The sequence below is a fragment of the Moschus berezovskii genome, chromosome 22 (genome assembly GCF_049115385.1).
Source record: "Moschus berezovskii isolate FMDL1 chromosome 22, NW_MosBer_1.0, whole genome shotgun sequence".
Classification (NCBI taxonomy): Eukaryota; Metazoa; Chordata; class Mammalia; order Artiodactyla; family Moschidae; genus Moschus; species Moschus berezovskii.
The window spans coordinates 6,946,918-6,971,748 of record NC_142481.1 but is presented as its reverse complement, the minus strand read 5'-3'; the positions used below and the strand labels follow the sequence as shown (position 1 = coordinate 6,971,748).

Sequence of the window (24,831 nt, the reverse complement as noted above, 5' to 3'; positions counted from 1 at the left end):
AGATCTTCTCTGCAAATTCCAACCCACCCTCCCCTCCAAAAAATATTTAGGTCTCAGGAGGCAGGTTCATGTGCTTCAACATTCGGTGATCTTGGGGAGAAAATCACATTTTTGGGGTCAGGAACTAGATTCAGAGCAGCTCACAGGGGCCCAACCTCTGCTGCATGTCAGGAACCTGCCTACAGGAAGGAGAGTCTCTGCCTTTTTGCCATGGCTACCAGGAAGCCCAGAACTCAATCTTGAAGAAAAGAAAAGTCATTCTCGACTATCTAGTGTGTACTGCGTCCTTTCACTGGGGTCCAGAAATACAGAGTCTTTTCTCAGTGCCAGGCACTATTCAAATCAGTCCCAATGAATCACGTCATTTAATCCTAAGGATAGCAACATGAGATGGGAAAAGCCAGGCTGACTGAGGTGGGATCTTTGGTTCAAGGTCAAAAGGTGCCGAATGAACAGAGAGAGCCCTGCTTCATGTCGTTTCTTCTCGCCTAAAAGTCAGGGCAGCGGGTGGAAAGGACCAGGGTCTGGTGGCTCTGGTTTCCCCTCCCAGTCTCTGGTCCCTCTTTCCCTTCACCCTCAGAAGTAAGTTTCAGAAACTTCCACAGAGAAGCTTGCATCAGTGTTTTCTGTTATTTTGGTATCAAACAGGTGACCATGAGCACCAGCTCTGGTCTCAGACAGGGAAGTCCATGGCTAACCTGTGGGCCTTGGACTGGGTCTTGAGGGGATGGCCCAGTTCCATTCCAGGTCAGAATGGGGCTGCTGGGACACAGGTTGTAGGCCCAGATGGTCAGTTCCTCTTCATGGTTTCCTTGATCCACTCCAAGTAGCTGCAGACTTTGGTGTAGACACCGGGCTTGGTGGTCGTGTCGCAGGGGACATCGCCCCAGGACACAATGCCCTGCAGGACGCCCCCACAGACCAAAGGTCCCCCAGAGTCGCCCTGTGGGAAGAAGGGGAAGCTTGCATGGGAACCCATTCCCATCTTCACCACCATTCAGAATCTCAAACAAAACCCAATCCAGCTCCACCCCCATGCAAACCCGCCCCAGCTCAACTCACGAAGACTCAGTCTAACCCAAACCAATCAAACCCAACCTCAACCCAACACAGCTTGATACAACCCATGTCCAACTGCACCCCCCACACAGCAACCCAACCCAACCCCCCACCTTTCCCATTCAAATCTAACCTAACCCACGTCCATTCTCACTTGCAACACAACCCAGTCCCATCTTCCCGTCTTTTGCATCCAAACAAAATTCATCTCCACCCTCCATTCAACCTCGATATATTTCCCATCTGAAAACAAGCCAAACTCATATCCATCCTCAACGGCCAGCCCGAACCACATCATCCACCGCAAACACAACCCAAACCCATCACCTCTCTAAGTCCATCTCCCACGTCACCTCCATCCTATGCGTCCGTCATTCTCCCTTCCTCAGACCCATCCTCAGCATCCTCCCTGGCCCACAGCAAGCAAAACCCGGCCCCCTGTTCCAACTCCAAAACCTGTTTCCCCGCCCTTTCCCTTCCTTCCGGGGCTCCCTGTCAGCTCTGACCTCACAGGAGTCGGTGCCTCCGCCCTCCACGCCCGCACACACCATGGTGTCCATGAGGCGCCCTGGATAGTCCTTGTTACAAGACGCGGTGGAGATAATGCTGATGTTGGCACAGTGCAACGTATCCGGGAGTCTCACTGCAGAGGACGGTAGAGTTGGAGCGAATCTGTAAAATTTCAGGCCCTTGTTCCCTCCGCCCGGGAGCCCTGGAGAATAAGGTCCTCGAGGGAGGCCCGATAGCCAGTTCCATCCTTCTACGCACCTTGTGACTCGGGGCTCCCTGTGGCCCCAGGCTGCTTGTTAGCCACCAGGCCCCAGCCGGACACCACGCAGGCCTCGCCGGCCTGGGGGCAGCGCGCGGGCAGCGGAAGCGGCCGCACTTCGGCGGTGACACGCACGGGTCGGGTTAGACGCAGTAACATCAAGTCGTGGCGGTGGTTCCGCGCTTCGTATCGCGGGTGTGGGATGATGCGAGAAACAGTCCGCAGCTGCTCCGGGCCATCGCGCTTGCGCAGATTGTGCTCGCCCAGGCGCACTCTCAGGAAGCTGTGCGGGCGGGCGAGTGGTTACCAGCAAGCGGAGTGAAGAGAGGACAGAAATACCAAAGGGCGGGGAACTCGGGGTCCCCAGACCCTTTGGGAATCTGGACATCCTGTTACCCTTTTCCCAAGGCCCTGGAGCCAATAGTTCCAGCCCTTGCGTCTCAGAGACCAAGGTGCCAAAGTCATGCACATACCTGGAACTCAGTCCCGCGGTTCCAGCTTTTTTTTTTTTCCTCCCTCAGAATCCGCGATTCTCAGATTCCTACACCCTCCCGCCACGCCCCCTCAGGACCCTAAGCCTTCATACCGGGTTTGGCAGTGGGCTGCAGACAGCACCCACTGCGGCGCGATGAGGGAAGCACCGCAGTTGAAGCGTCCGTGCTGGAAGAGGGCCACCTGCCATGGCTGGGAGTGAGGCACACACTCCTCGCCCCTCCGCGGCTTGTCACTGTCGTCCTGGGCCACTGGGAAAGGAGAGAGAGAAGAGCCCTGAGGAAGGGGCCCTTTCCCTTGCACCCTACACCTTCCTTGCACCCTGCCCTCGCCACACATTTTCCAGGAGTTGCCTTCCCCCAGCTTCTTAAGATGTCCCTGTGTTGTCTTCGTTGTTTCCGCCAGTGGCATGCAGAACTTCCTCAACCAGGGATCGAATCCATGGCCCCTGTAGTGGAAGCCCCGGATCGTAACCACTGGACCGCAAAGGAAATTCACTGACGTTGATGTTTTTTGTTTTTGCCCCTGCTACTGATATTTTAGCACAAGTTTCTCTCTAGCTTTTATAACAGCTACTTTAAACAAAAAAAGTTTTTTTTTTTTTTTGGCCATGCCACATGGCATGTGGGATCTTAGTTTCCCCACCAGAGCTTGAACCAGGGGCCCCTGCAGTGGAAGCACAGCCAAGGAAGTCTCCAACTGCTGCTTGTTCCCTCCAGAACCGTGTCCCTGCCCTTAGCCCCCACCCATCTGATACAGGAGTCTGGGAGCGAGGAAAGGACAAGAGGGCAGGAAGCCGTCTGTGAGAGGAACTGGAGACAAGGATGATAGATTCGGGTCCAGACAGATGGTCACTTGGAACCAGCCATTCAAGGTCACCGATTGAGCTGTCAGAGACATCAAAAAGATGTGGCCTCTCAATATGTGTGACACAAGTCTTGGCTCCAGAGTCTGGACGTCTCAGCCAAACGCAGTATCGTACAAGGACACAGATGTGGCCACACAAGGTCATGGGCAAACACAGGGGCACAGTCAGTCTTCTAAACGTAGGAACCGATATTACCAACACTTTAAGCTGCAATTCATTTGCACGTACGTGGGTTGAAGCTTTAAGAATCACAGCACAGAACTCCATGTGTGTATGTGAATAAGGATAGTTAGGACATGAGCATGTGTGTGTACGTGTGTGCATCTGCACACATTCACGGACACAGATTTGGACATAGAAGCTCAGATCAAGTCTGTGTGAATCTGCATATACAAGGTCACAGGTTTGTACACTTGCCCATGGGGTCTGAACAACAAAGTGAAGTCCTTGATAAGGGTACACAGGAAGACACACCAAGCCACACTCAGGTCCCCAAAGACTCGTCACCAACATGAGTCTATAGTGTAGTGGTTAAATCTGAAGTGACAGAGTAAAAACTCCTGTATTCAAACATATAATTTGTAAGACTTTGAGCAAATTGACTTCTCCGTACCTCTATTTCCTCATCTGTATAATGGGGTTGTTCTAAGAATTAGGTGGGAGACAGAGCAAGAGAGAGAAAGAGAGAGGGTGTGTATGATGCCTGGCACATTGTAACTGCTTAATAAATATTCGTTATCTTAAATAAAGGACACGCAGATTTACTTATGGAGGCACACATGTGGATGTTCACGTTGTTGACACAAATTTAGCCAAAGGAAGCCAGACGTGTGTGCAGATTTACATAAAGATGGTCAAGGTCAAAACTGTGGTTCCTTCCCAAGCCACTTTGTGGAGATTCAGAGTTATAGAACCAACCCAGAGGGCCAGAGCTCAGATGTGAACCCACTAAATCAGACCCAGGGAGATGTGCAACACAGAGGTGGCATTCAAGGTCAAAGACACATTGCTGGAGACACAGGCAGCCAGGGCAGGACACATTTATCCATCTCTCGATCAGCCTTCAGGTCACTGCCTTGGTGTTCAAGGTCACTAACTGAGTTTCACAGTTGGGGACCAGGTTCACACACGTGGTCAGGATGTAGGCACGTAGGGTAACCCTCACGCACACACACACTCCCCCCACCCACACCGCACTATGCACAAGTACATGAACAGGGAAGGGTGAAGATCGTGACCCCCTCCACCGGGCCCTGTGGATGTGTCCCCTCAAGGTGACAGCTCCCTGGACGCACAGACACACACACTGGGGCGGGCTTCACACAGCCATACCAAATGACCACACGCTACCCGGCACCAGGGTCAGGAACTGGGCAAAGGGCCCTAGCCAGGCCGGGGGAGGGGGAGAACACGGATGTGGTGCACAAGGGGCTTAACACGGGAAGGGTGGGGTTGTGCTACAGAGAAGGTCAGAGGGTGCGGGCTGAACAGCTGGGCACTGAGGCTGCACCTGGCCAGTCGAAGCTGGAGGAGGGTGGAGGCCCCAGTCGGGTGCAGCGGGCAGGTGGGGCGGGAGCATGGAGAGTGCTGGAGGGGAGGCTGGCAGTGGGGTTGGGGGGAGGTCTGAGGGGCCCCCAGGAGTGAGGGTCATGTGGGGAGAGGTTAATTACAGTCCACCTTCTGCTTGTCCAGAGTAGAGGCATCAGGTTACACTTAATTTCTCCATAGGGGGTGGCTGAACCTGGTCTGGAGTTCTCTTGTCACCTGGGGTCACCTTGACCTAGAGGCTACCGCTCTCTGAGTCACAGCCCCCTCCCCTGTCAAATGAGGGCAGTAGAGCCCACCCATGGGGCTTCCCCAGGGGCTCAGCAGTAAAGAATCCATCTGCAATGCAGGAGATGCAGGAAGATGCTGGTTCGATCCCTGGGTTGGGAAGATCCCCTGGAGGAGGGCATGGCAACCCCCTCCAGTATTCTTTCCTGGAGAATCCCATGGATAGAGGAGCCTGGTGGGCTGCAGTCCATGGGGTTGCAGAGTTGGACCCAACTCAGCGTGCACGCATGCATAAGCTTTGCCTACGTCATACTATGGAAACCTCGCCATTATTGTTATAGGTAAGCCGTCTTCTAGAGAAGGCGTGTGAGGACCAGAAAGGCAAAGCAATTTCCTCAAGGTCACACAGCAAGAAAGGGGCAGCCCCAGAACTCGAACTCAGTTCTGGGTCCTCCAAAGGCCACGTTCATCATCACGGGGACTCCGGAGCAGCGCTGGACCCCCGGCAGCGCTTGGGGTAGGGTGGGGACCCCGGGGGGTTGGCAGGTGGCTGAGGTGGGGGTGGGGGCAGGGATCCCCAGATGGTCCCCTTGGACCCGACCTGGGCCCACCTCACCTGCAGACGCCAGCAGGAAGGAGAAGGTGAGGAGAAGCCACATCATGACGGAGGGACCCGGGCTCTGCTGAAGTCTGGGGAGGGGAGAGGGTAAGCTGATGTGAGGCTGGCCCCTCCTGCCCCCACCTGGACCCCTCCAGGCGCAAACTCATCCCACTTTTTCTTCAGACTCCTCACCATCCTTGTACCCCACCCCAACTTGCTCTTCCTCGTGGGTTCCCTATCTCGCAGGAGTCTGCTGTTCCTCCAGGCACCGAGTCAGACTCCCCGGCATCCCCATGGCCTGGCAGATCCCAACACCATCCACTGACCCGGGGGCTCTGGCTCCAGATTCACCCCTTCCCCAAACCCTATACCAGCCTGCTATCTGGCCTCTGGGGCCCTCCTCACTCAGCCTGTCCCTCTACTCAAGTCCCACACCCCCCACCAGCCTGTCCTCCCACATGGCCCCCACAGAATGCCCCTACACTTGGAGTTGACCAGCTCCCTTTTCCACTCACAGCCCTTGCAGACCCCCAGCTCCCCTAGGATAAAGTCCCAGTCCCCCCAGCCTCACTTGCGAGGATCTGAGTGTCTTCTCTCCTTCCAGCCTGGCTGGGTCTCTCATGACCTGGCCCTAGAGGCAATCAATTCTTCCATTTTTTCCCTTCTTGAAATGTCATGCCTCTGCACTTCTGTTCAAGCTGTTCCTCCTCCCAGGTATGCCATTCCCTTCAAGGTCCACTTCTGACTCCCCCGAGTCAGCGGGATCTGCCTTCCCTTCCAGACCCAGAACTCCCTAAGGGCAGTTCCAGCCTGACTGGACTCTGGAATCCCAGCACTGCACCAGGTTCTGGGGAAGCTTGGGGCTTAAAGTCCGTCTTCCCTTCATCTTCCGAATTCATATTTGCCTGCTGAGGCTCAGCCCTCAGCTGAGCTGGGAGACCCTGATATCGAACAGGTATCTCTTCTGGGTCCTGGAGTGCCTGCTCTGATTTCATCCCCAGGAATGCTAAGGTCAGCGCCTCTCTGCGTCCCCAGCACTGCCCAGCCAGGGGCCTGGCACACGGGAGGCCTCGGGGAGATTGTGCTGAGCTGACCAGCACAGGTGATAACTCCTGACCTTGGTTCCTGGCTCTGGTACAAATGCTTTCGAAGATGTCCTTCTGATTCAGTCCCTCCCCTCCCCCACATCCCCACGGCAGCTCCCTCTTACATCTCCAGGACATTTTCTTGGTTCAGGTCCAGCTTGGTGTCTCAGTAAAGAACACATGGACCTCCCTGGGTGCCCTTGACACGAAAATCCCTCCAGGCAGTCCATATCTGCTCCCGGGAACCCAGGCATCTTCTGTTTCCCTTAGACCAGCGCAAACCTGTGTCCCTCCTCACTCCAGGCCCTCTCCCCCATCTCAAGGATCTCACCCCCTCCAGATCCTCCAGCAGCATCTGGGGCAGCTTGGATGCCGAAGAAAGGGAGCTGGCACCCCAACGCCTGAATTTATAAGCTCCCAGCTCCACCCGGGTCCTGGGGGAGGGGAGAGGGTGGGGTGGGAAATGGCTGGGAGTCAGTTTACAGGCGGGGACGCCTAGGTGGCTGGTGGGGTGCGGGACAAGGCCTAATGAGCATTTATGAGGCTGAAGTTTTTGTCTGAGTCTATGAGGAGGAATTTCCTTCCCAGGGGCGGTTTGTCTGGCGGGTGGGGGTGGAGGAAGCAGTAGGGCAAGAGCAGAAAATTGGAGGAGACCAAAATACAGAGCCAGGAGTCTGGACCATGTAACCTGGAATTTGGGGTCTGGAGTGTAGAAACTGGATTCTAGAGTCAAGCTTCCTGTGCTTGGATTAGGGTTCTGGATCTTGGACTCTGGAGCTGGACAGGGATCCCCCCAGTTCTGGATCCCTGATTCTGGATTCTGAACTCTCTGCTCTGGATCGTGGATCTCTGATTCTGGATTCTGAACAGTGGATTCTGGATCTGGATATTCAGTTTTGGATCTTGGATTCTGGACCTAGACACCCAGTTCTGGATCTTGGAGTCTGAACTTCCCAATTCTGGATTCTGGATCTTTGATTCTGGATCTTCAATTCTGAATTCTGAGTTTGGGGGCCTAGAATCAAGACTCATGACCTATAGTCAGGAGTGGATTTGGGAGTCTGACTTCTGGAGTTCGGGTCTGGAATCTGCATCCTGGACCCTGGCCTTTGAGTGCCAGGTCTCAGGGTTAGATTCTAGATCTAGTGACTCTGAATACTAGAGTCCAGATTAAGAGTCTGAAGTTTGGTGTTTGGAATATAGGACTCGAGGTCCTGGGGCCTGGAATATGCATGATAAATTTTGGATTTTCAATTTTGGGGGCCTGGATTTCTAGAGTGTGGGTCTAGACTCAGGTTACCTGGATCAGCTCTGAAATGTGAAGTCTAGAGTTTCAAATGTGTTGTGTATTTAAAAACTGGACTGAGAGACAGGGGCCTCGCTTCCCATGAATCTGAGATTCCTAGAATCCTGACTCTAGAGCATGACTTCAGAGACTGGGAAGTTGGAGTCTTTATTCTGGATCCTGTGGTCCTTACTGCACACCCCGAGGCTTGAAATCTGGATTCTGGTTTTCTGGAGAATGGAGATCACCACTAAGATAACCGAAAACTTTGGGAACTTAGATTTGTTTTCGTGTCTCAGGACTGTAGAGGGCCCTGGGAAATTGTCTAGAGACCATCATGGCTAGTTTAACTGACGAGGAGGCACAGGGAGAAGGAGGAACTCACCTCAGATCACAGTGAAAGATGGGAGCTGTGATAAGCGTGGTTCCTCCATGCTTCTGGAAATCCATCACGTGTATAGGAAGGGGCTGCCTGACTGGGGCTGACTGTTAAGGACGTTAGTGCCAATGCCTCGCCCTTGATTTCCCCCAGATAATATGGGAGGATGATGGTGTATGGATGTGAGAGTTGGACTGTGAAGAAAGCTGATTGTCGAAGAATTGATGCTTTTGAACTGTGGTGCTGGAGAAGACTCTTGAGAGTCCCTTGGACTGCAAGGAGATCCAACCAGTCCATTCTAAGGGAGATCAGTCCTGGGTGTTCATTGGAAGGGCTGATGCTGAGGCTGAAACTTCAATACTTTGGCCACCTTATGCGAAGAGTTGACTCATTGGAAAAGACCCTGATGCTGGGAGGGATTGGGGGCAGGAGGAGAAGGGGACGACAGAGAATGAGATGGCTGGATGGCATCACCGACTCGATGGACATGAGTTTGGGTGAACTCCAGGAGTTGGTGATGGACAGGGAGGCCTGGCGTGCTGCAATTCACGGGGTCGCAAAGAGTCGGACACGACTGAGCGACTGGACTGAACTGAAGCCCCCCAGATGTCTTTCAGACATTCCAGAACCACAAACTCTTAGTTATTCCAGACTCCTAAGGTCTCAGTCATTCTAGAACTATAGACCTTCAAAATCTCTAGAATATCAGACCTTGATTCTAGACTAGAAAGACTTGTTGTCATTGTTCCGTTGCTAAGTCGTGTCCGACTCTTTTGACCCCATGGACTGCAGCACGCCAGGCTTCCCTGTCCTTCACCATCTCCTGGAGTTTGCTCAAACTCATGTGCATTGAGTTAGTGATGCCATCCAACCATCTCATCCTCTGTCGCCCCCTTCTCCTCCTGCGCTCAAACCCAAGAGAGTAAAATAGCCTAGGAGTTCACATCTCTAGGCATTCTAGAACCCTGTCATATTCAGATGTTCTGGGAATCCCCCTGTAGTTTGACTTCCCAGGCTGGATCTACTCTAGAACTACTTTGTCTCCTTGTCTTGCCACAAATTTGTGCTCAAAGCCTTTGGACTCACAGTGGACCACTGCTTTGGCAGTTGAGCCACCGCTGTTTATGGAGTGTTGGCCTCCCATGATCTCATTTATCGTTCTGACAGCCCCCTGAGGTGGATATTATTATGACTTTCTCCTTAATATTGGGGCTTCTCTGGCGGCTAAGACAGTAAAGAATTTGCCTGCAATGCAGGAGACCCACGTTGGATCCCTGGGTTGGAAAGCTCCCCTGGAGGAGGAAATGGCCCCTCCAGTATTTTTGCCTGGAGAATTCCGTGGACAGAGTAGCCTGGCGGGCTGCAGTCCATGGGGTCTCAAAGAGTCGGATACGACCCAGTGACTAATACACACAGCCCATACGGAGACTGAGACCCAGAGAGGGGCATCATAGCTAAGGTCACCACGGAGGGAGATGAGTCCTGCCTTCTGCCACCTAGTTAGTCTTTTCAACTCCACCCCTGGAGCCACCTCCCTCTGCTTGAGCCGGGTGGTGCCGAGGGGTAATCATAGCAAGGGCATCCCAGGTGCCAGGCTAAGCGCTTTCCATCACCACCACACGTGTTCCTGCCCCTCCCACTAGCTCTCACAGGAGTGCATTGTGAGCGTCTCCCTGACACAGATGGGATTCTGAGCTCACACCAGCGCGCAGCCCCGGCTCCTACCTGACCTGAGCTCACGCTCCTGGGGAGGGCGCCCCGCCTCACCCCGCCCCCGACGCGGTGATGTCAACGCCCCGCCCCTCACCTGCCCACTCGGCCGAGTCAGACGTGGAGAATCAATGTCCCTGTGGGCATCTCCCCAGACGTTCTTCACCTCCACTGAGGCCCTCGTCCCGCCCTAGCCTTTTAACTGGGAACACTCCCTGGAGTCTTTCTTTCATCAGCTCCATGGTTCAACTACCAACCAAGGAGTTCTCCATCTGACCCTAAACTCCAGCCTCCGGCAGCCACGCTCCTGGGAGGCATCGCCATCCCACCCCGGGGAGGTCCCAGGTCTGTCTCGCTCAGTGTGTCATAACTCATTTCTCTCTTTTCCCAAACTCTTCTCCTCCCTCCTCCCACGTTTCCAGTCTCAGGGAGAGCCCTCACTGTCCACCCAGTCATGTGACCAGACTCCCGTGGGGGCTGCCTGCTCCATCCCTGCCCTCATCCCCTACAGCACAGTGGTACCCACCCCTGTCCTTCCGCTCCGTCCTCTTGGTCTGGCTCAGGTGCCCCCTCTACTCCTGGACCTCGCCCCAGCCTCCACCCTGGCCTCCCATCCTCTGGTCCTCAGCAGTTGGCCTCAGAGGGTCTCTCTAGACACCCAGAGCTGACCCCGCCCCCTCCTTGCTCACAGCACTTCCAGGGGCGACTCCCCATCACCCCCGAACAAACGTCTCAGCCTGGTGTTTGAGCCCCTTTGGGAGGGAACAGGGGGCTTCCCAGGTGGCACTAGTGGTAAAGAATCTCCTGCCAGTGCAGGAGATGCAAGAGACGTGGGTTCGATCCCTGGGTCAGGAAGATCCCCTGGAGTAAGAAATGGCAACTCACTCCAATATTCTTGACTGGAAAATTCCATAGACAGAGGAATTTAGACTGGCGGCGTACAGTCAAGGGGGTCGCAAAGAGTCAGACACGACTGAGCACACATGCTGAAGCAACCAGCTTCATCTTGAATCCCCTCTACCAGGGAGGTGGGCAGTACATCCTGTCCCCCTCCCCAAGGGGCACTGGACTCTTGATGCCCCCAGGGAACTCCCCATGTGGTGTTGGGTCTCCTCTAAGTTCATCTCTCCACAACCCCCTCCCCTTCATTATGGAACCAGTCAAAAGTAGTGTTTCAGGGTCCTGGCCCTGAAGTCAGACAGCCTGGGCTCAGACCCCTGCCCTCGGCTTACTATTTTGGAAATTCTGATAAGTGCTTTCAGTCTCTCATCCTTAAAAACCAGGTAATTTTATTTAATAATCGTCAGATAAAATCACAGAGTTTTACAAGGAGTATCTAAGACATATATGTGCAAGGAGCTAAGAGTACAGAATCCCACACAGGAGCAGATAGATGGGGGGGAGAGTAGCCCCCCATAAGTTCAAGGTCACCCAGGCTGCAAAAGTTGGAGGAGAGTGGGACAAGAGAATGGTCCGGGAAGGCCTTGGCTCTTTGGGTGTGAAGCATCGCCTCCCTCTAGTTATCACTGCTCATCTGTGATGGGGCCTTAGGGTGGGGAAGGGAGTGGAGGACGGGTGGGATTGGACGAGTAGAGCAGGTGTGTAAGTCAGAATTAGGCTGGTGTGTGAAAGGCAGGTTAACAGAGGACGTGATTCACACGTTGACTCTGACTCCGGGCAGCCTAGAGTCAAACCCTACCTCCAACACATAATGCTGCGTGTCTTTAGGCAAGTCACCTGGCCTCTCTGTGCCTCGGTCGCCCATCTGTAAGACGAGACTAGTAATTGCTTCTGCCTGTTCGGAGTGTTTTGAGGCGTTAGTGTGTGAAATCTGTGCCTGGCACTTAATGCGTAATCCAGGCCATCATCAGTCCTGTTTTCCCAGAATCTTGGGGAGGGGTGGTTTGGGGGTCTTTCTCAGAGCAGATTAGGACTTGAAGAAGCAAGGGCTCTCCCGTCTCTCATTTTCGGCCTTTTTGTCTGAACCCCCTTTTCCCAGTTTACAAATGGGGAAACTGAGGCCCAGGGAGTGAAAACAGGTGTGCGGCCCCAGCTTGCAAGTGTGACTCTGAGGAAGGGGCACGCCCCACGTGCAGCTCGGTTTTTCCCTGACATTTTTTATGTTTCTTGTGCTGCGCGGGGCGGAACCGGAAGGAACCTCTTTTCTTCCTGTCCTGGGAGAGTTCCACCGCTAGGTGGCGCCAACACGCGGCTCTGAGGGACGGGGCGGGCTGGGGGCGGGGACTCCTGGGTCAGACGGAGCCGGGGTTGGGGGACCGACTCAGAATTCTGGAGCTTGGGTTATGCTATTTTGTCAATTCCTAGTTTAATGATATTGTGGCCAGACAATATACTCTATATATTAACATTCTGAAATGTGTTGAGACTTGCTTCATAGCTCAGTATCAGTACAATTTTGTAAATGCTGTGCAAATGTATATATATATATATTTCCCCCCATTCATGGATAGGTTTTTAAACCCACTTTTATTCATTAATTGTAAGTAATACAAATATTCCAAAAATAGACACTTAACGGCGTCCTACATTTCAAGTTTTCGAATGCAACAAATTAATCAAGTCATGAACCTGTAAGCAAGGTAGTCAGAACCCCACAGCCAAGTCACAGTGGAAGGCGGGTCTCCCCTGCCCTCCAGATGGCATCTTGAAGGGGGCTGAGCAGCACGACACGGACAGGTCGAATCTGAGATAACTACAAGCAAAGAAGCTCAGGGAACCCAACGAGGAGAGTCTGCTCCAGGGGCAGGCCCCACAGCATCAAAAGAACAGAGCAGGGGGCCAGACCTCTGCCTCCCCTTCCTGGCCTGAATGCAAGTATTTACCGGTGTTAAAAAAAAAAGGCAAAACTGAAACCCTATTTTGCAAAAGGGGGTCTGAGAGGCAACAGTGACAAATAACCAAGTGAAGCGTTGAAGGGAAAACAAAGCTTATGTTCTGTAGACGCGTGACCTGGGTGGGACGTGACCTGGGGTGCAGACGGTCTTGGAGGGGGCGAGGGGGTGGCCTTACTGAATGAGGCCTTGAGGTATATTTTTTAAATCGCGGTGTACACAGTGAGGTATAGATTTCGTGTTCAATGAGTTTGGATAAGTGCGTAAACCCAGGTGACTCTCAATCCCATCAGATTATAAAGCATTGCAGTCTACTGTACAGCACAAGAAACCCTACTCAGTACTCTGCAATGATGTATACGGGAAAATAATCTAAAAGATAGTGGAAATGTGTATCCATACAGAGGGTGACAGGAGATGAGATGGCAGGATGGCATCAGCAATTCATTGGACATGAACTTGGGCAAACTCCAGGAGATAGTGAAGGACAGGGAAGCTTCATGTGCTACAATCCATGGGGTCACAAAGAGTCAGACATGACTTAGCAACTCAACAATGACAACAACACATCTTTCTATTCTAGAATCTGAAGGTCTGATAGTCTAGGGATTTTGAAGGTCTATGGTTCTAGAATGGCTGAGACCCTAGGATTCTGGAATAACTGAGAGTCTGTGGTTCTGGAATGTCTTAGCCACTGGACCGCCAGGGAAGTCCCTACTCAGCATACTGATTTTGAGGTGCACTTACACTGTTGTATGTATCAATACTTCATCTTTCTTATTAGTGAGTAGCATTTTGCATTGAATGAATAGTTCACAGTTTGTTTGCCCATTCACTCCTTCATGGACATTTGGGTTGTTTCCAGTTTGGCTGCTATGAATAAAGCTCCTATGAACATTCGTGGGAGGTTTTTTTTTTTTTTTTCCATTGCTCTTATATGAATACCTAAGAGTGGACTTGCTGGTTATGGGGTAGACAATGTATGTTTATGTTCTAAGAAACTGCCAAACTGTCTTCCAAGGCAGTTGTACCATTTTATACTCCCCCGCCCCAGAAATATGTGAGAATTACCGCTGCTCTACATGCAACCAGTACACCACGCTGGCCTTCTTTTCAGTCTTAGCCATTCTAGTAGATATGTGCAATATGGAAGGCTGTATATTCTTCAGATACTGGGTGCAATGTTCTATATATGATGACTAAATAAAGTTTATCACGTTGTTCAAATCATATATGTCCTTATCCACTTTTATCTTGTTTGTTCCATTATTTTTTAAGGGGCTCCTTAAAATCCTCTTTACGTTTTTTAAAATCTAATTTTTTTTTTACTTTTGGTCGCACCAAGTGGCTTGTGGGATCTTAGTTCCTTGACCAAGGATTGAACTTGCACCTGAGCCATCAGCAGTGAAAGCAGAGTCCTAGCCACTGGACCACCAGGGAATTCCCCAAATCCTCTATCATGAGTGGGGATTTGTCTCTCCTAGTTATCTCATCATTTACTTTATATATTTGAGGATACTGAAGAGATACAGAAAAATTTGAATATCTCCTTAAGAATAGGTTCACAATATATTTATGAAGATATTCCTGGATATAAATTCTTATCAATATATTCTATTTAGTTGTTGTTGGTTAGTCTCTAAGTTGTGTCCGAGTCTTTGCCACCCCATGGACTGTAGCTGGACTGCCAGCAGGCTCCTCTGTGCATGGGATTCTCCAAGCAAGAATACTAAGTGAGCTGCCATTTCCTTCTCCAGGAGATCTTCCAGACGCAGGGACTGAACCTGCGTCTCCTACATTGTCAGGCAGATTCTTTACCACTGAGCCACCAGGGAAGCCCCACCGTATTTAGTATAATAACAATTCCTTATATTCTTGGGCCTTCAGTCTTCTCTCTGTTCTAACTCGCCCCTCTCTCCATCCTCAGACTCCCCTACCCCTGCCCCCCAGATTCTTGCCACCAATCTCCAGCTACAGCAGGTGGGTCCTGAGGCAACCGCAAGTGAAAAATTCTTAAAATGCACCAAAGAAGACCAAACCAAAATAAGTCAACTAAAGTTGATTAAACGAAATAAGGAAATCCCATTAATTTGCCGTTTTCTGATTTGACTTTTCAGAAATTGGACAACATCCACAGAATCAGTTTCTCTTAACCTCCTCCCAAGTATGTCTTCTTCCGTGGGGATCCTGTGACTCTCCCGGTCAAGGGTCCCATTTCCCAGATGGAAAAACTGAGGCACAGGGAAGGCAAACTATTTGCTGGAATCCCTTGGATGGGAAAGGAAGCAAGGAGGATAGTTCAAACAGTGCTGGTGCTCTCTTAGACTTTATTTCAGGGCTTAGGGGAAGGGACAAACAAAAATGGTTAAAAATCAACTTTCTCTACCAATGGTAAGGCGGTGTCAACATCGTGCCGCTAGGGTGCACCATGTACAGGAAAAGATTCTTGGTGGGATAGGATTCCTGGGGTTGAGGGAGGCGGGGTGGGGATAGGGTGAGGGTCTAAACTCCTGGGTCTGAGGGTGGAAGGCACTGGGAACCCAGATTCCTGAATTCCTTCAGCAGCTTATATTTTGGGGTTCAGTTTCACGAGTCCCAGTCCCAGGAGTTAACTGGCCTGGATGGTTTTCTGTATCCAGTCTGTAAACTTGCAGAGGTTGGTGTAGACGCTTGGCACGTAGGGTTGGCCACACTGGGCTTGTCCAAAGGATACAAGGCCCTGCAGGGACCCGTTGCAGACCAGGGGGCCCCCAGAGTCACCCTATTGTGGAGAGACGGAAAATAAAGAAGCCGAAACACCGAGAGGAGGGGACGCGCCTGGCGGCCCAGTGGTTCAGAGCCCCCTTTCCGAGGCAGGCAACACGAATTTGACCCCTAGTCGGGGAACTAAGCTCCCACATGCGGTGGGGCAACTAACTAGAGTGGGGCAACCGACTATCGTGCCACAGCTAGAGAGACGCCTGAGCGCCTCAAGTAGAGAAGCCAGCGCGTTGCAACGACGATCCCGCGTGATGCAACCAAGACCCGGGTCAGGCCAACAGACAGACCAATGAATGAATATTAAAAACAAGCAAAACACAGAGAAGTGGAGGCAGATGTGCGAACAGAAAGGAAGCAAATGAAGAGAGGCAGAGACAGGAGAGAGAGAGAACAAAGACGGCAGCATTCTCCTCAGAGGCTCCACTCCAGAGCCCCGTCACACCTAGTCCGGCTCCCGCGTCCTAACAGCCGGCCGAGTCTCTCGCGTTTGCTGCTGTTCCATCCCTGTCTCTCCTCCTTTTCCCCCACTGCGGCTTCCTTCTCTGTCTCAACGACTCTCGCGTCCCTGTGCATCTCTGCACCCCCTCGTATGCTGCCTTCGATCCTGTCTCACGTTGCATTTCTTCTGTGTGTCAGTGTATCTGTCTCTCCCTGGGTGTGCCTGTGTGCCTCTTACTGCATCTGTCTATCCCTGTCCCTCACTTTCCTTGCTTCTCTTTATTCCCGGGTCTATTTCCTCTCTTTCAGTCTCTCTCACATATCCGTTTCTCACCGCGGGGCCCCTGTCCCCTCCCTTTTCCATCTCCCCCTGGATCTTCTCCCCTCTTCCCTTCCCCCGTCTCTCACATGGCAGGAGTCCTTCTGGTCCTGGCCTCCGCCAGCGCAGAACATGCTGGGGTGGTACACGTGGGCATAGAGTTCACTGCAGATCTTCTCCGACACCACTGAGATATTCACGCATTGGAGCACTTTGGGCAGTCTGCCTGGGACGCAGAGCATCAGATCAGCCTCTACTGGCTGGGCGGAGAACCCTCAGAGAGACCAGACACACCCATCTCCCGAGCTCACCATTCACCAGCCGACCCCAGCCGGAAACCAGGCAGGAATGTCCCCCGGCGGCCGGGCACTGGGAGGCGATGCTGATGTCCTGGATGGTATCAGACGGGGGCACCGATTCTTCCAACTTGATGAGCATGAGGTCGTTGGCAAAAGATGGTTTGTTGTACTCTGGGTGCTGGATGGAGAGGTGGGCTTCTATCATCTGACTGCCTGGTTCTTGGTCGGCCTCAAGACTGTGCAGGCCCAGCCCGATGGTATAGGACCTGAGGGCCACGGGGTCGGGGTTGGCGTGGGGACAGGTTAGTTCTGTGGCAGCCATGCCATTATCTCCATTCTTGTCTTCAACCACAACCCCATCTCCGGTCCCCTGTCCCACCCCCATCTTCCTTGCTAAGCACTGCGCTACCCAGTCATGATTTCAAATCCGAATGCACAAGCAATAATCCAGGGACAAGAACTTGCCACAATTTACTAGACACTCAGCAGTTGAACTGAGATTTTAACTCAGGACTCTCTTGAGTCTTTCCAAAGCAGGAGCTCCCGCATCCCTCGCAGAGCCTTCCTTGAGAGCGGCTTTCACATTTAGTGCCCGGAGACTGAACCTATGAAGCCCCTCTCTTTCGCCAACAGTGCACCCAGACCCTCCCTAGAACCCAAGCCCCGCCCACGCCCCTCCTCCAGCCCCGCCCCTCCTCCAGCCCCGCCCCTCCTCCAGCCCCGCCCCCCCGGCCCTACACTCACTCCTGGAAACAATGTGCGGCTGACAGCACCCACTGCGGATGCACCAGGACGCCCCCGCAGAAGAACTCATTTTCCAAGAACAGGGCCGCCTGCCAGGGCTGCGAGTGCGGGCGGCAGTCCTCGCCGTTGATGATGCGGCTGCTGCCGCCCCAGGCAAGGGATCCTGAGGGCGGAGGCAGGGCTGGGGGAACCGGGCTCGGAGCCAAATCGGGGCTTCTGGGGGCGGGGCTCGGCATGGGGGCGTGGTCAGGACTGAACCAAAGGCCGAGAATGGAGGACACTTACTCCTGGGGGCGTGGCCACGGTTGACGGGCGTGGTCGGGGCTTCTGGGGCGTGGCTCAGGGTGGAAGGGGGGCTTGCGGGAGCGGGGTTGGGGGCGGGGCTCTTGGTCCACGGGTGCGTGGTCAGAGCTGGGAGACAGACAGGAGGCGGGACTAGGCCTCTTGGGGGCGGGGTCACAGTGCACTGCGTTGTGTGGCGGTCAGATGGGACTAGACCTCTCGGTGGGCGGGTGTGGTCAGAACCTCAGGGATGGGGTCAGGGATCCTGCGGGCAGTGAGAATCTTAGGGGTGGAGTCAAGGAGGAGTGAAGAGACGGGGGCGGGGTCACAGTGTGGAGCCTTAATTCCACGCATCAGGTTCCTTAGGGTGGGTTCGGGCTCACAGAGGTAGGTCACTTGTTGGGGGAGAGTTTCAGCTTCGAGTTCGTCACAGCCTTCTCCCAGACCCACACTCCATCTCTCTCTCTCTCATACACACACAAGCATCGCGGCAGGCCTGTGCACTGCTGGGGCCTCAGTCTCCCAGCACGAGCAGACCCCTCCACGCAAGGTGGCAGAGGTAAGGGCGACAGAGGAAGACGCTCAGGGAGGCAGTGCCAGTATCTGTAGCCCTGGCGTCTCGCCCAACTAGGCTCAGTCCCGTCCCTCCAGGGCAGCAGACAGCCGGTCACACAGCAATCCCATCACACCGTCCTAATGTGGGTCCCTGGGGCCTCTCAGGATTGGAGACCCAAGAAGCAGGTGCAGATTGCCAGCAGTGGGTGACTCTCCTAGAAGCGTAATCTCCCTTTCAGGGGTACCCCAGGCAAGATCTGGTGGCTCAGACGGTAAAGAATCTGCCTGCAGTGCAGGAGATCCGGGTTCCATCCCTGGTTCAGGAAGATTCCCTGGAGAAGGGCATGGCTACCCATTCCAGTATTCTTGCCTGGAGAATCCCATAGACAGAGGAGCCTGGGGGGCTACATAGTCCATGGGATCGCAAAGAACAGGACACGACTGAAGTGACTGATACTTTCACACTTTCCGGCTCCACAGGTCCTTGCAGCCTCATCACTCAGGTCCTCTCAGCATTGTCACCGCGCAGGGTATCCAGAGGCATAGAATGTCAGAGCCGTTCCCCCAATCATGCACCGACTCTCGGGTACAACTGTACACGGAGGCATGCAAAGCCACACACAGACCAGTACACAGGTGGCACCCATGCAAACAGCCTGCGATACAAGGAATCACACGTGTGCATCCGGAGAGCAACCGTCACACTGTACTGTCTGTCACCCACGCAGCTTCAGTCAGGTCCTGGAGGACCCTGAGTCGTGTGCGCCCAGTAACAAGCCTGAGACACAATCTCGCACACACACACCTCACTCAGATACCTGTGACACCGAGGAGGAGATGCCCCAGGAACCAGCCCCAGGGGTTTCCTGCTGTGGTCATCCTTCAGCACCTGTATGAGGGTCAGTCTCTAGGGAACCAAGGCTTTCCATCAGTCCTGCCCCCCACCCCCAGGATATTATTGGACAGACAAGGATCTATACCACCCCCGCTCCGACACACACGCATCGCAGTGTCTGAGCTCATGGCCCAGAGACACACGGCCTGGAGAGGCTGAGAGGGCAGTGGAAAGAGAGAGAGGGAAGGGGGTGGGGAGGAAAGATGGAGAAAACGTCTCTCTGTCCACAGCCCGGGAGACATAGGAGGGTGGAGACAGGGCCCTCAAGGACGCAGAGAAGAGGGAACACCAGAGAGTCTGGGAGAGAGAGGTTCAGGGAACTAGACTGGGGGAGACACAGGGCTGGAGAGACCCTCCTAACTAGAGACCAATCTGGAGGAAACAGACCTGAAGACCCAAGGTCTGGAGGCTGAGAACCGCAGGGAACGGAGCTGTAGGGAGAGTAGATCATGAAGACTGCTCTTAGGGGAGTGGTGGGTGGGACGCTCACCTGGTTGCCTCTGGGCTCCGGGATCCTACACCGGGCTGGGCTCCTGCCTGCTGCCTCTAGCAGGGGCCTCCTGGGGAGCTTATAAGCATCCCCAGCTGGGCTGGCCTGCCCCCTAGGGACACATTCCTGGGGCGAGGTGCTGCCAGCTTGCAGCTCAGAGCTCTCAGGCTGCGCGGTGCCAGGCTGAGCTCAGTGAGCCACGGGGGCCGGGAGACCCCAGTCTCACTGTCCCCTTCTTGCTTGGTGGCCTGTCAGCTTTCTCCTCTCTCTCTCTCAGGCACACTGTCTGTTTCTTTTTCTCTTATTCTCCCTCGCATTACATCTCATCCTCCCTTCCTCCCTCTGCCTGCTGTGTTTCCCCAGCAGAACCTCCCCCATTCAAATCCCCAGCAGCACCTTCTACCTTTGGAACCTTGCACACATGACTGCACCCCTGTGAGCCTCCGTTTCCCCATCCATAAAATCAGGGTGATCATTGCTCCTCCAGATCAAAATTCTTCCAAAAGACTCTGTGAGGGGAAAATGCCTGGACACCGAGCCAGGCGCGCCGTGGGCACCCAGACAGTGGGGGTTAGGATGACGCCTTTGCTAGTCAAAGAGCAATTGCACCCCTCCGAGGCTCCGAGCTTCGGGAAGGGACAAACACATTCTGATGCTTCAGGGGCACACGTCCTGGCGGGGGGGGGGGGGGGACGGACCAACAGAAAAAAATGCAGGGACAAGCAAATATCTGGTAGTTATGTGTGCAAAGAACATGGCTGATATTAGAGAGGGGCTGGGACCAGGGGGGTGACTGCAAATGAGGGGGTGTCGGGGACTCTCAGAGGAAGGGACTTTTAGGCTGAGAGGCAATGAACTTGGCAGGAAAGAGAGAGAAGTTGGGGGAATTCCCTCGTTGTCCAGTGGTTAGGACTAGGCGTTTATGCTGCAATGGCCTGGGTTCAATCCCTGGGAGATTTGCATGCCAGGGGAAAGAGTTTGGGTTTATTTTCAATGCAATGGATTTTTAAGATTTTTTTTTTTTTTTGCTGTGGACCATTATAAAAGTCTTCACTGAATTTATTACAATACTGCTTCAGTTTCATGTTTCGGTGTTTATTTTTTTTTGGCTGCAAAGCATGTGGGGGTCTTAGCTCCCTGACTAGGGATCGAACTTGCACCCTCGGTATTAGAAAGGTGACGTCTTAACCCCTGGACCGCCAGGGAAGGCCCTCAGTGCAGTGGATTTTTAAGCATGAGATAGGAGTGGGTGATCTGATTTCTTTTTAAAAAGCGTTCCGTGTGGAAAATGATGGGAGAGGGGGTGAGGTGGAAGGAAACCAGCCAGGAGGTGGGAGGTGGCAGCAGCCCCCAGGCGGGAGAGGCTGTGGCCCCTGGGAGAAGGGAAAGGGCGGGGATGGGGGCGGGGATGGGGGCGGGGAGGGAGGAGAAAGGAGGCGTGGACGGTGTCTCCGTCTGGGTCCGCTGGTGGTCACATTTGGGGCGCCGTTTGTGTGGAGCTGCGAGGGCGTGTGGGGGAGAAGGGCTGAGCTGAGGGCGCCCATCGGGAGCCAAGCGGTTGGATGTGTGAGCCCCAGTGGGCAGACAGAGGTCGGAGTGGGTGAGGAGTCACCCGAGGAGACGTGTGTTTAGAGCCATGGGGTTGGATGAGATCACCCAAGAAGCAGGTGTGGACCCTCTGATGAGGGGTTGGAGGGACAGTTGAGGTGATGCCGAGGGATGACTGGGCCTCCCTCCGTCTCCCTCGGCCCCGTTTCCCTCTGCTTTCTCTGTCTCTGGACCTTCCCTGGCGTCTGGTTCTCTGACCCTGTCTGTATCTACCTGCCTGTGGCATTTGGTCACCTGGGGGCACAGAGACCCCGGACCCCTCTGCTCCGGGGACCTGCAGCTTTGACCATGATCATGGAGGAGGTCAGCAGGAGGGGTGTGTGTGTGTGGGGGGTGCAGGGTAGGCTCAGACCTCACAGCTGCCCAGACTTGACTTAGGTCTGGGCAGTGGGAGGAGGGAGGTTGGAGCCAGAGGGAGGGACGGGGCTGCGGCGGCTGGAATCAGGGAGAAGGGGGTGGATGCGGCATCCTTCTGCCCTGCTCTGCGGCCTCGGCTCTGTCCTGTCCTGCTTGAGGTTAGGCAGAGGTGACCCAGTTGTTTGGGGATGAATCCAAGAGTGAGTGTGTCTGTGTTTGGGGGGGTTAGGTCGTGTCATGGAGACGCCTCCAGCCTGGCAAGTGGGAAGGGTTTGGAACGGGGGCTCCATGGGTGAGAACCCAGGCTGGGGTGCGGGGTGGAGAGGGGCAGAGATAGGCAAAGAGACTGGGACGGAGGCAGAGAGATAAAATCCCAGAAGGACATAGGGAAAGACGGAGAGCAAGAGGGGCTTCCCCGGCGGCTCCGCAGGTAAAGAATCCACCTGCAGTGCAGGAGGCCTGGGTTCGATCCCTGGGTTGGGAAGATCCCCTGAGGAAGGGAACGGCTACCCACTTGGGTATTCTTGCCTGGAGAATCCCATGGACAGAGGAGCCGGTGGGCTACAGTCCATAAGGTCCCAGACAGTCGGATGTGACTGAAACGGCTTAGCTGCAGCAGCAAGGTCACGGAGTCTGGGGGAGCTGGACAAAGGGGCAGACGGACAGATACAGAGCGGGAGAGAGTCCGAGGCTCAGCGAAAGGCATATGCTGAAAGACACACATCTCAGGGTAATAACCATTAAAAACAAAGATCTAACGGTTATACATCACTTTTTACTAGGTGCCTTCATAACAGTCTCATGCACACCAACTAGTTTTAATCGTCACGATAATCCCACGAGGTACCCGTTCCTGTGCTTAATTTTATGAACGTGGAAAGGGAGGGCCAGAGAGGTCAAGTGACTTACCCAAAGTCACACAGCAAAGTGGCAGTGAATCCAGGCATCTGAACCCAGAGCCCGCATCTTGAGCTCTCTGCCGTGCAGCCTCCTTCATGCACATTAGGAAGCAGAAAAGAAGCTGAGGGATGGGTATGCTGTCTCGGGACACAGGCCATGGGGGTTCAGGATACACCTAGGTCCACGGCCCCTCACCTGAGCCATCTGCCCTCATCCCCACCTGCAGGTGAGGGGCAGCCTCGGCCAGAGAAGACGTAGATCATTGCTGGGGAGGGGATGAGATGCGCCCACGCCAGCCCCATGTACCCCTCTCACTGCATAACTGGAAGAGCAAGCCCCTCCCCCTCCCATAGCCGGCGCTAAGAAGAAAGTCTTAAATCTCCTGGACACAGTGGAGGGTGGCTGCCTGCTTACAGATGTCATCTGCTCTAAGGCCCAAAGAGGCCCTGACCACGTTTTCAGGGGCGTCTGTCCTAGCCCTTAGGGGAGCACTCCCCCCTTCTTTTGGGGACCAGGGACCAGTTTCACAGAAGACGATATTCCCACAGACCGGGCGTGGGGTGCGGGGAGGGTGGTTTCAGGATGACTCAAGCGCGTTACATTTATTGTGCATTTTATTTCTATTGTTAGCACATCAGCTCCGCCTGAGATCATCAAGCATTAGATCCTGGAGGTTGGGGACCCCTGCCTTAGGGAACTCACCCCCATGTTCTACCCGGTAAACTCAGGAAGCGCCTTCAGGCTGGCTCTGAACCAACCTGAGGGTGGTGGGCGGAGGGGTTGCCCCTATTTCATTCAATAACTAAAACCACATTGGCATAGATTGTATTACCTGAAGAAAAGTGTTTTTTTTTCCCCCTTATTAAGGGCAATGGGGGATTCTGTAGGAAAACTGCCTGCTGAAGGCATCTCCCCTTCCCGCTCTTCCCCCAGGGGAGAGAGAGGCCAACACCTGCGGTGGGGGTTCACTCCGAAGCAGGGACAAGGGAGACAGGGATTTGGGGAGGGGTGAGAGAGTTGGAGTCTGGAGAACTAGAGACCACAGCCTGCCCACTTGTGAGCTGGGGAGATGGCTGTGGGTTGTGCGGACCACTACTGGGGCGTCTCCTGGACACTTCACAGCGACAGGGGCTCAGGCTGGAGGGTCTCAGTGAATGTCAAAGGAGCAGAAGTTAAGACAGTAGCCCTCATGGGACTTCCCTAGTGGTCCAGCAGCTAAGACTCCATGCTCCTGATGCAGGGGACCTGGGTTCAGCCTCTGCGCAGGAACTAGATACCACAGGCTAGAACTAAGAACTCAAATGCCACAACCATAGATCCTGAGTGTGGTGCCAGGACCCGGCGCAGCCAAAAAAATGACAGTAAGTAGCTCCCATGGACCAGCAGCCTGGACATTTCTCTTTTCCCCGCTATTTTCAAGCTAAGTTATGTCATCCCCCTGTAGAAGAAAACGGGGCCCTGCAAGTGACAGACATTTCCTGCCAGACTGGTGGGATATGGGCTTTGGGGAGGACCAGTGGGCTTGAAGCAGGTTAAAATCCATTTCAATCTTCGCTGTCCAAACATCAGCAACTATCGGCGTCTATTGGGCACTTAAAACATGGCCAGTGTGTGGTTAAAGAACTGGCCTTCACTGTTTAGTTAATTTCAGCGAGTTTCAGGGTAAATGCCAACACTTGGTTCAATTATTGGGAAAGTTTTAAGTTCCTTTGGAATCAGCCGGGTATCTGAATCCACCTTTTCAACTCTTTAAGCTTTACAGGCTCTAAAATAAAGACCTAGAATTCCAGATGAAAATTTAGCATTCTAATGGAGATGCTGCTGTAGGTGTGAAATAGTCACCGGATTTTTAGTTTTCTAAAATTTACTTTATTTAGTTTTGTCTGTGCTGGGTCTTTGCTGCTGCTTAAGAGATTGTTCTAGCTGCAGCAAGTGGGGACTACCCTCTACTAGCGGGTAGTCTCATTGGGGATGGCTTCTCTTGTTGCATAGCAACAGTAGCTACTAGAAAATTTTAAAGTACTTAGGCAGTTACTGCTATATTTTGATTGGACAGTGCTGGTGTGGAGGGAATAGGAATCAAAGATTAGCAACACAAAAAAAAAGCTTAGTTCAGTTCAGTTCAGTTCAGTCGCTCAGTCGTGTCCGACTCTCCGCAACCCCATGAATCACAGCACGCCAATGTAAACTTGTGTGACTGGGGACGTGAGATGGATGTGAGAGTCGGATCATAAAGAAGGCTGAGCGCCGAAGAATTGATGCTTTCAGTGTGTGGTGCTGGAGAAGACTCTTGAGGGTCCCTTGGACTGCA

At 53.5% G+C, this 24,831-nt stretch overlaps 2 protein-coding genes across 2 annotated transcripts; both read right to left on the bottom strand.

Moving 5' to 3' along the window:
- Window positions 1–790: 790 nt before the first annotated feature.
- On the bottom strand, window positions 791–5,653 carry KLK15 (kallikrein related peptidase 15). Its single transcript, XM_088830021.1, has 5 exons — window positions 5,578–5,653; window positions 2,415–2,571; window positions 1,828–2,111; window positions 1,566–1,702; window positions 791–943 (listed from the first exon to the last, which is right to left on the bottom strand). The coding sequence occupies exons 1-5, from the start codon at window positions 5,621–5,623 to the stop codon at window positions 791–793; spliced, it is 777 nt and encodes a 258-aa protein (XP_088686147.1). The 5' UTR covers window positions 5,624–5,653.
- A 9,828-nt stretch (window positions 5,654–15,481) lies between these two features.
- On the bottom strand, window positions 15,482–19,149 carry KLK4 (kallikrein related peptidase 4). The gene is made up of 5 exons (XM_055411505.2): window positions 19,089–19,149; window positions 17,434–17,596; window positions 16,702–16,955; window positions 16,480–16,616; window positions 15,482–15,634 (listed from the first exon to the last, which is right to left on the bottom strand). The coding sequence occupies exons 1-5, from the start codon at window positions 19,147–19,149 to the stop codon at window positions 15,482–15,484; spliced, it is 768 nt and encodes a 255-aa protein (XP_055267480.2).
- Between the last annotated feature and the right edge of the window lie 5,682 nt (window positions 19,150–24,831).